At 57.0% G+C, this 16,829-nt stretch overlaps 1 protein-coding gene across 1 annotated transcript in view; it reads left to right on the top strand.

Moving 5' to 3' along the window:
• Positions 1–16,829, top strand: part of LOC123748740 (uncharacterized) — a 185,700-nt gene that overhangs the window by 102,288 nt on the left and 66,583 nt on the right. The window contains exon 2 of the mRNA XM_069335030.1: positions 1,922–2,150. Within this exon, the coding sequence (XP_069191131.1) occupies positions 1,922–2,150 (229 nt within the window). The remainder of the gene's footprint in view (positions 1–1,921; positions 2,151–16,829) is intronic.

Here is a 16,829-nt window from a genome sequence, read left to right as displayed (position 1 = left end):
TTCGAGACAGAATATTTGATTAATTTTATGATGGGACTAAAGCTTCTGCGTGATAACAAAAACAACATTGTGTCAGTTGCACTGTTAGAACACATACGTAATGGAACCAGCGAGTCTAAATGGATTCAAAGAACAGCTACTCATATTAAAATGATGGGACTGCACGATGTATATACAGATGAAAGAGTACAGCACTTCCTTCCACCCTGGCAGATAGTACCTTTTGACATCCTGACCCCTGCATACCCCACCAAGAAACTAATCACAAACAACCCTCATGCTCAGCTTGCTGCTAAATTAAGCACCATAGAACACATTCACAATATACAAACTGAACACAACATAGCACAGACCATATACACTGACGGATCACTCAATACAGCTACAGGGAGGGCAGGAAGTGCTGTTATTGCTCATCAACCCGATGGCAGCACAATTCAAAGAAATATCCGAATTAGTAACTGGGCGTCCACAATGCAAGCCGAGTTGGTAGCGATACTGGTAGCACTCGAAATTATTGACAACACTGAAGTAGACAGCTTAATTATTTCTGACTCCCTTTCCTCACTACGAGCAATAAACAGTTTGCAATCAAGTAATAACGTGCTTGTCTTGGAAGGGAACTATCGGGAGAAAGCGCCAAGCCATTACGACTATTCAGCACTGGGAAGGGGTCAGGATAAGGATTTGGGATGGGACGGAGGGAAGGAATGGTGCCCAACCACTTGGACGGTCGGGGATTGAACGCCGACCTGCATGAAGCGAGACCTTCGCTCTACCGTCCACCCCAAGTTGTTGGGCTTGTCTTGGAAGCTAGACGTAGATATATAAGAATACTTAGCAAGAGGGTAAATATAAAAATGTTGTGGATTCCTTCTCACATTGGCCTGCAGGAACATGACAATGTTGACGCCCTTGCTAAGGCTGCAGTAAATAAAGACAGTATTGACCGGAATCTTGAGTTATCAAATAGGTCCCTTAAAAGTGTCATTAGACGAGAACTCCTGGATGGATTTGAAGAAAGTAGAACTGTGCAAACTGGAACTAGCAGGTCCATTGTTCATCACAATGAAATGTGTGAAGTAAAACATGTGTATGGGGCAAGTAACAAAGTCAGTAGACTAACAGATGTTGTCACAGCTCGTATAAGACTTGGCTACAAGTATCTCTGGCTGTTCGGCTTGTATAGGGATCTAGATGAAGTAAAGTGTAAAGTGTGTGGACAAAGACAGGGACACACACTCGAACACTATATCTTGGACTGTAGTAAAATTTGCCATTTAGAGATAAGTCTAAGCTCACTCTGTATGATATGGCAACCTATCTTATTACCATGGATAAATTACCTGAAATCCTTGCTCTGTATCCATATTTCGCTTCCAGTTGATGAACGACATATGAGATTCAGAAACAAGTAGTGTATTGTGAAGACCAATAATAAACAGAAGCTACCCTATGACTGTCTCCATTGGTCAAACTATTATGTATTAGCGATAAGACCTACCATTAATGTATGACGACTTACTGTAAATGTATAGCTCTTGAAATAGCACTTTCTCTGTAACTAGCTGACATTGTAACTATAAGGTGTGAAGGATAGATGAAATTGTTTATGGAATAATCTGATAAAGATCTGATAAGGTCTGATAAGGACCTTTTGTGCCCTCTGTAATGCTTTTTGCGCTAACGTTCACGGGATGGGTATGGGGTGCACAATAAACTAGCCGCCTCCTGCGGCAACAATCAAATTCAAATCTGCGCAATTATACTCTAATTATATGTTCATTGTTAAATGTAACGTTCCTGAATTATTATTAATAGTTAACATTTACCTGTTAACGCTTGTAACTTTCTTAAGAATATATTTCCTTGAAATATTTCCTCGCACATCTGACTATTGTTAACTTTTATCTCTCGGCAGATGAAGATGACGGCCAAGATGATGACGTCCGCGGACACGTTTATCTCTCCCACACCGACGTCCCTTCTCTCCCCTCCTTCCTGTTCTCCCTCTCTTCCTTCTGTCTCTCCTCCTTCCTCCTCGTCCTCCTGGTCCTCCTCGTCCTGCCACCCGGCACACACCTGCTCCTCGCTGCACCAGAGGCTGCTGGTGGTGGTGCTCCTGGTGTGGGTGCTGAGGGCGCCCGCCGGTGAGTCTTCGCGGTTGACTCTTGCAGGTCAACCATAGAAATAATGTTGGAGTTTGTGTGTGCTCTTTATCACTTTATCTTTATCACACATTTATGGTTTACACTTATTACCGATCAAATGTGTACTCTTCACACACACACACACACACACACACACACACACACACACACATATATATATATATTATATACAACTACAATTTTGTCCCCATTGCCTCAGCGACACTTGGTGCCTGGGGTAAAAGTGCTGCTAGTTTTTTTGAAGGAGTTGGGGTCCAACCTAATTGAAACAACTAGAGACCCTAGAGCCGCAAGGTTTCTCTTTCAGCGCCTTAGTGTGGCGATCCAGAGAGGAAATGCTCACTGCATCCATGGTTCCTGCCGCCATCTGAGGAGCTGGAGGAGTTCTACAACCAGGGACAAGTAGCCTTGTACCCTGCATTTCCACCCCATCCCCTCGTCCTCCCAACCATTCCCCCTCCCCCCCCTTTCCTTTGTCCTCTCCACCATCCCCACTCGACCGTCCCCTCGTCCTCCCCCCCATTCCCCACTCCCGTCCCCTCGTCCACCCCCCCCCTTCCCCATTTTCTCGTCCGATGCATTCCCAAATGATTTGATGTTCCCAACAGAAAATTAGGACCATGAAATGATCTGATGTTCCCATCACTAAAATGTAAGAAAAACTTAAAACCGAAATAAAAATAATGAAAAATTAAAAAACTATACTCACGAAATGAACGGTATGGTAAACAACACAGCTCAATTCCAACGCAATGTCACACAAAATAATTAAATCAAAATGAAAATAAATCGAAATCTATGAAAATTCAATTTGTCAATGCAATTGGAAACATTGAAATGGGATCGTAACATATTTAGTGCAGCGTGTGTTGCTCTTACGTGCATCAGATGGCGCTGTTTCTTAAAAAAAGAATGTTTTTACCTGTCACAGCTGCGCATCTATATAGTAGGTATATAAAACACGCGCGTATTCGAATGAAACGTTATGCCAAAATTTCAAAGCAATCGGTAACAAACTTTCGGAGATTAACGATTTTGAACAAACGAACATTAATATTTTTATTTATATAGATGCAAGATAATTGCACGTAATTCATCACAGCAAATGTCAATATTATGCCCTTCAGATAAGACGGCGAGTAGATAAGAGAGAGACTTTAACAGTATCGCGGAAGATGATAGTCGGGACAGCTTATGCCTCGCTTCTTGCAGAGTCGGTGTTCGATTCCCCAATATGTGACTGCTGGGGCACCCCGTCCCTCGCTCCGTCCTACGATCCGATCTCCCGTGTATATATTATATATGTATATATTATATATATATATTATATATATATATATATATATATATATATATATATATATATATATATATATATATATATATAATCACACTGACACAGCACTTTGTCCGGATAATTATCTTTACCTTTCTCGGAGGCCGGATGGGACTGGAGGCCGGTTAAGCTTAAGCGGGTGCCGGAGAAGCCGAGAGTAGCAATCACGGGCTCCAGCAGCACCGCCGGTCAACCTTCCTCTTCCTCCCTCCGATCATTTCCGCTCCTCCGCCACCACTCCTGCGGTGCACTTGCCACGGAAGCGTAATTGCAGCGTGTTGCGATGGTGGAATTGATTCTTGCTCTACACATTGTTATATGTGGCAGCCTTCCTGCTCCTGGATTTTGTTTTTGCTATAATGCATTGTTCACACTGTATTTTGTTCATGTTATGTTTTTGTTCTTGTTATTATACATTGATTACAAGTTGTCTTTGTTGATGTTACGTATTTTTCGTTCTTTTTATACATACTATTGATGCTATGCAGGCGATGAGTCACAATAACGTGGCTGAAGTATGTTGACCAGACCACACACTAGAAATTGAAGGGACGACGACGTTTCGGTCCGTCCTGGACCATTCTCAAGTCGATTACTATTGATGCTATGTTATGTCTTGCCGCTATACCAATTGTTCTTATATGTTTTGTTCATTTCTATACACATTGTTTATGCTATGTGCCTCGCTCATGCTTTGTTCATGCCATGCACTTTTCGTATCTAAATCCGACAATTAACTTCTTGTGAAAGATCAGAGTTTCGAATTGGAAAACGAGAAATTGTCTAATGTTCTGAGTCCTTAATAAATGTCACTATATCCATGTAGCGGAGAGCCGCAGCTAGAATGACGGAGATTTGGAATGATTTAGGAACTGAAGACGGATTAAAGATAGATTACTGGCAGGCATTTTGAGTTAAACTGATTTTAGAGCAATGCTATATGAACTGGGTGGAGTGATTGTGGGTCGGGAAAGCCCTGGTATCTGTTGACGTAGAATGTTCAGGGATGTGCACACAATACACTATCTCTTAGGCACATCTTTTACTGTGTTTCTACATGGAATTATTTATGCATCTTATGTGGGGGGGGGGGGGGGGGGTATTTTCTGTGTATCTTTCAATCTCGACAACTTTTGTTTAAGGGACAGTGTGAGTCTTATATTTTGACACACACACACACACACACACACACACACACACACACACACACACACACACACACACACACACACACACACACACACGAAAAATATAATTACCAGTATTATGACACAGGAAAACTGCGATAAACGACAGGAACACGAGGACAAACTGCGTTAATAATCTAACCGGTGGCTGGTAGAGTTCAACGTGCTCACTTGCAAAGTAATACTGATGGCTGATGGGAATATTGGACCGAGCCTGCAGGGCAAAATGATCTTATCTCTCGAACTTCTTATTATCAGTTACACTTTGGCCAGAATATGAACAAATGTCAGAAATTTGAACCGAAAGTTGTTTTCCCTTATTTCTGCCTCCACACTCCCTGCACGTGCCTCCACACACCCTGCACGTGCCTCCACACACACCCTGCACGTGCCTCCATACCCTGCACGTGCCTCCATATCCTGCACGTGCCTCCACATACCCTGCACGTGCCTCCACACACACCCTGCACGTGCCTCCACACACACCCTGCACGTGCCACCACACACACATCCTGCACGTGCCTCCACACACACATCCTGCACGTTCCTCCACACACACACACACCCTGCACGTGCCTCCACACATACACACCTTGCACGTGCCTCCACACACACACACACACCCTGCACGTGCCTCCACACACACACCCTGCACGTGCCTCCACACACACACACACACCCTGCACGTGCCTCCACACACACACACACCATGCACGTGCCTCCACACACACACCCTGCACGTGACTCCACACACACACACACACCCCCTGCACGTGCCTCCACACACACACACACACACACCCTGCACGTGCCTCCACACACACACACACCCTGCACGTGCCTCCACACACACACACACTCTGCATGTGCCTCCACACACACCCTGCACGTGCCTCCACACACACACACACACCCTACACGTGCCTCCACACACACCCTACACGTGCCTCCACACACACCCTACACGTGCCTCCACACACACACACACCCTGCACGTGCCTCCACACACACACACACCCTGCACGTGCCTCCACACACACACACACCCTGCACGTGCCTCCACACACACACACACCCTGCACGTGCCTCCACACACACACACACCCTGCACGTGCCTCCACACACACACACACCCTGCACGTGCCTCCACACACACACACACCCTGCACGTGCCTCCACACACACACACACACCCTGCACGTGCCTCCACACACACACCCTGCACGTGCCACCACACACACACACACACCCTGCACGTGCCTCCACACACACACACACACACCCTGCACGTGCCTCCACACACACACACACACACACCCTGCACGTGCCTCCACACACACACACACACACACACCCTGCACGTGCCTCCACACACACACACACACACCCTGCACGTGCCTCCACACACACCCTGCACGTGCCTCCACACACACACACACACCCTGCACGTGCCTCCCACACACACACACACACACACCATGCACGTGCCTCCACACACACACCCTGCACGTGACTCCACACACACACACACACACACACCCTGCACGTGCCTCCACACACACACACACACACACACTCTGCATGTGCCTCCACACACACACACACCCTGCACGTGCCTCCACACACACACACACCCTACACGTGCCTCCACACACACCCTACACGTGCCTCCACACACACCCTACACGTGCCTCCACACACACCCTGCACGTGCCTCCACACACACACACACCCTGCACGTGCCTCCACACACACACACACACCCTGCACGTGCCTCCACACACACACACCCTGCACGTGCCTCCACACACACACACACCCTGCACGTGCCTCCACACACACACACACCCTGCACGTGCCTCCACACACACACACACCCTGCACGTGCCTCCACACACACACACCCTGCACGTGCCTCCACACACACACACACCCTGCACGTGCCTCCACACACACACACCCTGCACGTGCCTCCACACACACACACCCTGCACGTGCCTCCACACACACACACCCTGCACGTGCCTCCACACACACACCCTGCACGTGCCACCACACACACACACACCCTGCACGTGCCAACACACACACACACACACCCTGCACGTGCCTCCACACACACACACACACACCCTGCACGTGCCTCCACACACACACACACACACACCCTGCACGTGCCTCCACACACACACACCACACACCCTGCACGTGCCTCCACACACACCCTGCACGTGCCTCCACACACACACACACACACCCTGCACGTGCCTCCACACACACACACACACACACCCTGCACGTGCCTCCACACACACACACACACACACACCCTGCACGTGCCTCCACACACACACACACACCCTGCACGTGCCTCCACACACACACACACCCTGCACGTGCCTCCACACACACACACACACCTACACGTGCCTCCACACACACCCTACACGTGCCTCCACACACACCCTACACGTGCCTCCACACACACACACCCTGCACGTGCCTCCACACACACACACACCCTGCACGTGCCTCCACACACACACACCCTGCACGTGCCTCCACACACACACACACCCTGCACGTGCCTCCACACACACACACACCCTGCACGTGCCTCACACACACACACACACCCTGCACGTGCCTCCAAACACACACACCCTGCACGTGCATCATACACACAACACCCTGCCGTGCCTCACACACACACACCCTGCACGTGCCTCCACCACACACACACACCCTGCACGTGCCTCACACACACACACACACCCTGCACGTGCCTCCACACCACACACACAACACACCCTGCACGTGCCTCCCACACACACACCACACCCTGCACGTGCCTCCACACACACACACCCTCGCACTGTGCCTCCACCACACACACACCCTGCACGTGCCTCCACACACCACACCACACACACACTACACGTGCCTCACACACCACACACCCTGCACGTGCCTCCCACACACACACACCCTGCACGTGCCCTCCACACAACACACACCCTGCACGTGCCTCCACACACACACCACCCTGCACGTGCCTCCACACACACACACCCTGCACGTGCCTCCACACACACACACACCCCTGCACGTGCCTCCACACACACACACACCCCTGCACGTGCCTCCACACACACACACACCCTGCACGTGCCTCCACACACACACACACCCCTGCACTGTGCCTCCACACACACACACACACCCTGCACGTGCCTCCACACACACACCCTGCACGTGCCTCCACACACACACACACCCTGCACGTGCCTCCACACACACACACACCCTGCACGTGCCTCCCACAACACACACACCCTGCACGTGCCTCCACACACACACACCCTGACACGTGCCTCTATACACACACACACACACATCCTGCATGTGCCTCCACACACACACACACCCGCACGTGCCTCCACACACACACACACCCTGCACGTGCCTCCACCACACAACACACACTGCACGTGCCTCCACACAACACACCCTGCACGTGCCTCCACACACACACACCCTGCACGTGCCTCCACACACACCCACACACACCCTGCACGTGCCTCCACACACACACACACACCCTGCACGTGCCTCCACACACACACACCCTGCACGTGCCTCCACACACACACACACCTGCACGTGCCTCCACACACACACACCCTGCACGTGCCTCCACACACACACACCCCTGCACGTGCCTCCACAACACACACACACCTGCACGTGCCTCCACACACACACACACACCCTGCACGTGCCTCCACACACACACACCCTGCATCGTGCCTCCACACACACACACCCCTGCTACGTGCCTCCACACACACACACCCTGCACGTGCCTCCACACACACACACACCCTGCACGTGCCTCCACACACACACACACCCTGCACGTGCCTCCACACACACACACCCTGCACGTGCCTCCACACACACACACCCTGCACGTGCCTCCACACACACACACACCCTGCACGTGCCTCCACACACACACACACCCTGCACGTGCCTCTATACACACACACACCCTGCACGTGCCTCCTACACACACACACCCTGCACGTGCCTCTATACACACACACACACACCACAGCACACACACACACACACACCTCACACACACACACACACACACACACCCTGCACGTGCCTCCACACCACACACCCTGCACGTGCCTCCACACACACACACCCTGCACGTGCCTCCACACACACACACCCTGCACGTGCCTCCACACACACACACCCTGCACGTGCCTCCACACACACACACACACACACCACACACACACACACACACACACACACCCTGCACGTGCCTCCACACACACACACACCCTGCACGTGCCTCCACACACACACACCCTGCACGTGCCTCCACACACACACACCCTGCACGTGCCTCCACACACACACACCCTGCACGTGCCTCCACACACACACACACACCCTGCACGTGCCTCCACACACACACACACACACCCTGCACGTGCCTCCACACACACACACACAACACCCTGCACGTGCCTCCACACACACACACACCCTGCATGTGCCTCCACACACACACACACACCCTGCACGTGCCTCCACACACACACACCCTGCACGTGCCTCCACACACACACACACCCTGCACGTGCCTCCACACACACACACACCCTGCACGTGCCTCCACACACACACACCCTGCACGTGCCTCCACACACACACACCCTGCACGGCCTCCACACACACACACCCTGCACGTGCCTCCACACACACACACCCTGCACGTGCCTCCACACACACACACCCTGCACGTGCCTCCACACACACACACCCTGCACGTGCCTCCACACACACACACCCTGCACGTGCCTCCACACACACACACCCTGCACGTGCCTCTATACACACACACACCCTGCACGTGCCTCTATACACACACACACCCTGCACGTGCCTCTATACACACACACACACACACACACACACACACACACACACACACACACACACACACACACACACCCTGCACGTGCCTCCACACACACCCTGCACGTGCCTCCACACACACACACCCTGCACGTGCCTCCACACACACACACCCTGCACGTGCCTCCACACACACACACCCTGCACGTGCCTCCACACACACACACACACACACACACCACACACACACCACACACACACCCTGCACGTGCCTCCACACACACACACACCCTGCACGTGCCTCCACACACACACACCCTGCACGTGCCTCCACACACACACACCCTGCACGTGCCTCCACACACACACACCCTGCACGTGCCTCCACACACACACACACACCCTGCACGTGCCTCCACACACACACACACACACACCTGCACGTGCCTCCACACACACACACACACACCCTGCACGTGCCTCCACACACACACACACCCTGCATGTGCCTCCACACACACACACACACCCTGCACGTGCCTCCACACACACACACCCTGCACGTGCCTCCACACACACACACACCCTGCACGTGCCTCCACACACACACACACCCTGCACGTGCCTCCACACACACACACCCTGCACGTGCCTCCACACACACACACCCTGCACGTGCCTCCACACACACACACCCTGCACGTGCCTCCACACACACACACCCTGCACGTGCCTCCACACACACACACCCTGCACGTGCCCTCCACACACCACACACCCTGCACGTGCCTCCACACACACACACCCTGCACGTGCCTCCACACACACACACCCTGCACGTGCCTCCACACACACACACCCTGCACGTGCCTCCACACACACACACCCTGCACGTGCCTCCACACACACACACCCTGCACGTGCCTCCACACACACACACCCTGCACGTGCCTCTATATACACACACATCCACACACACACACACACACACACACACACACACACACACACACACACACACCCTGCACGTGCCTCCACACACACACACACACACCCTGCACGTGCCTCCACACACACACACACCCTGCATGTGCCTCCACACACACACACACACCCTGCACGTGCCTCCACACACACACACACACACCCTGCACGTGCCTCCACACACACACACACACACCCTGCACGTGCCTCCACACACACACACACCCTGCATGTGCCTCCACACACACACACACACCCTGCACGTGCCTCCACACACACACACCCTGCACGTGCCTCCACACACACACACACCCTGCACGTGCCTCCACACACACACACACCCTGCACGTGCCTCCACACACACACACCCTGCACGTGCCTCCACACACACACACCCTGCACGTGCCTCCACACACACACACCCTGCACGTGCCTCCACACACACACACCCTGCACGTGCCTCCACACACACACACCCTGCACGTGCCTCCACACACACACACCCTGCACGTGCCTCCACACACACACACCCTGCACGTGCCTCCACACACACACACCCTGCACGTGCCTCCACACACACACACCCTGCACGTGCCTCCACACACACACACCCTGCACGTGCCTCCACACACACACACCCTGCACGTGCCTCCACACACACACACCCTGCACGTGCCTCTATATACACACACACACACACACACACACACACACACACACACACACACACACACACCCTGCACGTGCCTCCACACACACACACACACACCCTGCACGTGCCTCCACACACACACACACCCTGCATGTGCCTCCACACACACACACACACCCTGCACGTGCCTCCACACACACACACCCTGCACGTGCCTCCACACACACACACCCTGCACGTGCCTCCACACACACACACCCTGCACGTGCCTCTACACACACACACACACACACACACACCCTGCACGTGCCTCCACACACACACACACACCCTGCTCGTGCCTCCACACACACACACACCCTGCACGTGCCTACACACACACCCTGCACGTGCCTACACACACACCCTGCACGTGCCTCTCCACCCTGCACGTGCCAGATCACCCTGCACGTGCCTCCACACACACACACACACACACCCTGCACGTGCCTCTCCACCCTGCACGTGCCAGATCACCCTGCACGTGCCTCCACACACACACACACACACACCCTGCACGTGCCTCTCCACCCTGCACGTGCCAGATCACCCTGCACGTGCCAGATCACCCTGCACGTGCCTCTCCACCCTGCACGTGCCAGGTCACCGTGTTTACCGGCAAGAGCCACGCCCCAGATGGCCATTACGATAGGCAGGTAAAATACGAAGAAACTTTACAATAAGTTATTCCCGCGATAAGTAACAATGGTTCCTGCCGGCCCTCGCGGGGTGGTGTCCCTGCCGGCCCTCGCGGGGTGGTGTCCCTGCCGGCCCTCGCGGGGTGGTGTCCCTGCCGGCCCTCGCGGTGTGGTGTCCCTGCCGGCCCTCGCGGTGTGGTGTCTCTGCCGGCCCCCGCGGGGTGGTGTCCCTGCCGGCCCCCGCGGTGTGGTGTCTCTGCCGGCCCTCGCGGGGTGGTGTCCCTGCCGGCCCTCGCGGGGTGGTGTCCCTGCCGGCCCCCGCGGGGTGGTGTCCCTGCCGGCCCTCGCGGGGTGGTGTCCCTGCCGGCCCCCGCGGGGTGGTGTCCCTGCCGGCCCTCGCGGTGTGGTGTCCCTGCCGGCCCTCGCGGTGTGGTGTCTCTGCCGGCCCCCGCGGGGTGGTGTCACTGCCGGCCCCCGCGGGGTGGTGGTGTCCCTGCCGGCCCCCGCGGGGTGGTGGTGTCCCTGCCGGCCCTCGCGGGGTGGTGTCCCTGCCGGCCCTCGCGGGGTGGTGTCCCTGCCGGCCCCCGCGGTGTGGTGGTGTCCCTGCCGGCCCCCGCGGGGTGGTGGTGTCCCTGCCGGCCCTCGCGGGGTGGTGGTGTCCCTGCCGGCCCTCGCGGGGTGGTGGTGTCCCTGCCGGCCCTCGCGGGGTGGTGGTGTCCCTGCCGGCCCTCGCGGGGTGGTGTCCCTGCCGGCCCTCGCGGGGTGGTGTCCCTGCCGGCCCCCGCGGTGTGGTGTCCCTGCCGGCCCTCGCGGGGTGGTGTCCCTGCCGGCCCCCGCGGGGTGGTGTCCCTGCCGGCCCCCGCGGTGTGGTGGTGTCCCTGCCGGCCCTCGCGGGGTGGTGTCCCTGCCGGCCCTCGCGGGGTGGTGTCCCTGCCGGCCCCCGCGGGGTGGTGGTGTCCCTGCCGGCCCTCGCGGGGTGGTGTCCCTGCCGGCCCCCGCGGGGTGGTGGTGTCCCTGCCGGCCCTCGCGGGGTGGTGTCCCTGCCGGCCCCCGCGGGGTGGTGGTGTCCCTGCCGGCCCTCGCGGGGTGGTGTCCCTGCCGGCCCCCGCGGGGTGGTGTCCCTACCGGCCCTCGCGGGGTGGTGGTGTCCCTGCCGGCCCCCGCGGGGTGGTGGTGTCCCTGCCGGCCCTCGCGGGGTGGTGTCCCTGCCGGCCCCCGCGGGGTGGTGTCCCTGCCGGCCCCCGCGGGGTGGTGTCCCTGCCTGCCCCCGCGGGGTGGTGTCCCTGCCTGCCCTCGCGGGGTGGTGTCCCTGCCGGCCCTCGCGGGGTGGTGTCCCTGCCGGCCCTCGCGGGGTGGTGTCTCTGCCGGCCCCCGCGGTGTGGTGTCCCTGCCGGCCCCCGCGGGGTGGTGTCCCTGCCGGCCCCCGCGGGGTGGTGTCCCTGCCGGCCCCCGCGGGGTGGTGTCCCTGCCGGCCCTCGCGGGGTGGTGTCCCTGCCGGCCCCCGCGGTGTGGTGTCCCTGCCGGCCCCCGCGGTGTGGTGTCCCTGCCGGCCCCCGCGGTGTGGTGTCCCTGCCGGCCCTCGCGGGGTGGTGTCCCTGCCGGCCCTCGCGGGGTGGTGTCCCTGCCGGCCCTCGCGGGGTGGTGTCCCTGCCGGCCCTCGCGGGGTGGTGGTGTCCCTGCCGGCCCCCGCGGGGTGGTGTCTCTGCCGGCCCTCGCGGGGTGGTGTCCCTGCCGGCCCTCGCGGGGTGGTGTCCCTGCCGGCCCCCGCGGTGTGGTGTCCCTGCCGGCCCCCGCGGTGTGGTGTCCCTGCCGGCCCCCGCGGGGTGGTGTCCCTGCCGGCCCTCGCGGTGTGGTGTCCCTGCCGGCCCTCGCGGTGTGGTGTCCCTGCCGGCCCTCGCGGGGTGGTGGTGTCCCTGCCGGCCCTCGCGGGGTGGTGGTGTCCCTGCCGGCCCCCGCGGTGTGGTGGTGTCCCTGCCGGCCCCCGCGGTGTGGTGTCCCTGCCGGCCCCCGCGGTGTGGTGTCCCTGCCGGCCCCCGCGGTGTGGTGTCCCTGCCGGCCCCCGCGGTGTGGTGTCCCTGCCGGCCCCCGCGGTGTGGTGTCCCTGCCGGCCCCCGCGGTGTGGTGTCCCTGCCGGCCCTCGCGGTGTGGTGTCCCTGCCGGCCCCCGCGGTGTGGTGTCCCTGCCGGCCCCCGCGGTGTGGTGTCCCTGCCGGCCCCCGCGGTGTGGTGTCCCTGCCGGCCCCCGCGGTGTGGTGTCCCTGCCGGCCCTCGCGGTGTGGTGTCCCTGCCGGCCCCCGCGGTGTGGTGACCCTGCCGGCCCCCGCGGTGTGGTGTCCCTGCCGGCCCTCGCGGTGTGGTGTCCCTGCCGGCCCTCGCGGTGTGGTGTCCCTGCCGGCCCCCGCGGTGTGGTGTCCCTGCCGGCCCCCGCGGTGTGGTGACCCTGCCGGCCCCCGCGGTGTGGTGACCCTGCCGGCCCCCGCGGTGTGGTGTCCCTGCCGGCCCCCGCGGTGTGGTGTCCCTGCCGGCCCCCGCGGTGTGGTGTCCCTGCCGGCCCCCGCGGTGTGGTGTCCCTGCCGGCCCCCGCGGTGTGGTGTCCCTGCCGGCCCCCGCGGTGTGGTGTCCCTGCCGGCCCCCGCGGTGTGGTGTCCCTGCCGGCCCTCGCGGGGTGGTGTCCCTGCCGGCCCTCGCGGGGTGGTGTCCCTGCCGGCCCCCGCGGGGTGGTGTCCCTGCCGGCCCCCGCGGGGTGGTGTCCCTGCCGGCCCCCGCGGGGTGGTGTCCCTGCCGGCCCCCGCGGGGTGGTGTCCCTGCCGGCCCCCGCGGGGTGGTGTCAAGACTGTGGGGGGACCACACACCCCTCTCCCCCCACTAACTCTCTCTCTCCCCCCCCCCCCCCCCACTCGCTCTCTCTCTCTCTCCCCCCCCACTCGTTCTCTCTCCCTCCCAACTCGCGCACTCCCCCACTCTCTTTCTCTTTCCTGTTTTAAACCAAGACTAGGGTTCATTAGAGGTGACGAATGACGTACCTAGTGAAACTGCAAGCAAGAGCTGTTATCCTACCCTAGCTCATCTAAAGCCTGCTCCGAGAGACTCATTTCATGAGCCTACTATATGCATCATTTGAAGTAAATATTATTTATCTCTTCAGTAGCAATCATATAAGGAAGAGGATGAGCCTGTAGCCAACTGTGTGCCAGAGCCTTCATGTGATCAGTTGACCTGATCTCCCGTGTGTCAACCTGTTGGGCGAACAAGTTCCAGATGCGAGTCAGTCTGGGAGTGAATGATCGCTGATGGAGTGATGTTCTTGAGAAAGGCAGTTCCAGCATGAGACTGTTGAAGGTTGAGAGCCCAGTACTACCGGGGGCCAACTACTGCTTGTCCACGGGGTTGGGCCACGTGCGGAACTTTGAGAATGTTGGCCTTGTACATAACTATAAGACCACCACTGTCACGACGGTAGTATGATGTTGGGGGAAGCTACGAAGGCCTATATAGAATCATGAGAAGTGCATGAGCCTGCAGACGGTCAAGTTCAAGTATGTTTATTGAGACAAGAAAGAAATACATATCATAGGGAAAGAGTAGTTTAGGCTTTTTCTACCCCTCTGCAGACGGTCATGTGAGTTACATAAGCCTTCAGAGGATCACGAAGGCTTGGCTACAAACAGAATCCAGAACATAAATCATTTGAAGTACACGAATCCTTGAAAATAAAATTATTTTAACATTATTCCCAACACCAAAATAAATGTGTTTAACTGAAAATAAAGCGACATTTAAATCCAGCCCCAAAGTAAGATAATTATGAGAAGCACTGAGGGAGTGTAAGGGATATGGAGACGAGGACATGGAACATGAGGAGAAAGAACTGGGATACGAGGACGAGGAGCCGGGATACGAGGACGAGGAGCCGGGATACGAGGACGAGGAGCCGGGATACGAGGACGAGGAGCCGGGATACGAGGACGAGGAGCCGGGATACGAGGACGAGGAGCCGGGATACGAGGACGAGGAGCCGGGATACGAGGACGAAAAGCCGGGATACGAAGACGAGGAGCCGGGATACGAGGACGAGGAGCCGGGATACGAGGACGAGGAGCCGGGATACGAGGACGAGGAGCCGGGATACGAGGAGCTGGGATACGAGGACGAGGAGCTGCGATACGAGGACGAGGCGCTCGGATACGAGGACGAGGAGCTGCGATACGAGGACGAGGAGCTGGGATACGAGGACGAGGAGCCGGGATACGAGGAGCTGGGATACGAGGACGAGGAGCTGGAATACGAGGACGAGGAGCTGGAATACGAGGATGAGGAGCTGGAATACGAGGACGAGGAGCTGGAATACGAGGACAAGGAGCTGGGATACGAGGACGAGGAGCTGGAATACGAGCACGAGGAGCTGGGATACGAGGACCGGAACAGAAATATGAGAGCAATTTCGAGGGATGGGGAAGAGGGGAAGGTGTGTGGCGAGAAATGTGAAGACAATAGGTATTGACCTGCTGGTGACAGACAAGCTAGACACAGTTAAAGGTAGTTTAAAGAGTAAATACCGGTCATAAACAGACATAAATTGTTTGGAAATGCACTTTAGCAGACCCCGCGACACTTGTAATAGATGCGGGTCTATTACACTGGCCACGCGTGCCTGGTTGAGTAATAGGGGCGGACTCAACCACCAACACTAGTTGAAAACTTCTTAACTATTAAACGCTAGTAAGCAAATTCTGACTTTTGTATAAGGACCTGCAGATCTATATATATATATATATATATATATTTTATTAAATATGACCGAAAAAGTAAGATTAATAATTCTAACACGAATTTTCTCAATCTTTCGTACATTATGCTTCACTGTTGGAGGTAAATCAAA

This window comes from Procambarus clarkii, chromosome 32 (assembly GCF_040958095.1).
Source record: "Procambarus clarkii isolate CNS0578487 chromosome 32, FALCON_Pclarkii_2.0, whole genome shotgun sequence".
Taxonomy (NCBI): domain Eukaryota; kingdom Metazoa; phylum Arthropoda; class Malacostraca; order Decapoda; family Cambaridae; genus Procambarus; species Procambarus clarkii.
Note: the sequence above shows the minus strand (reverse complement) of the source record. Positions and strands in the feature narration are given on the sequence as shown.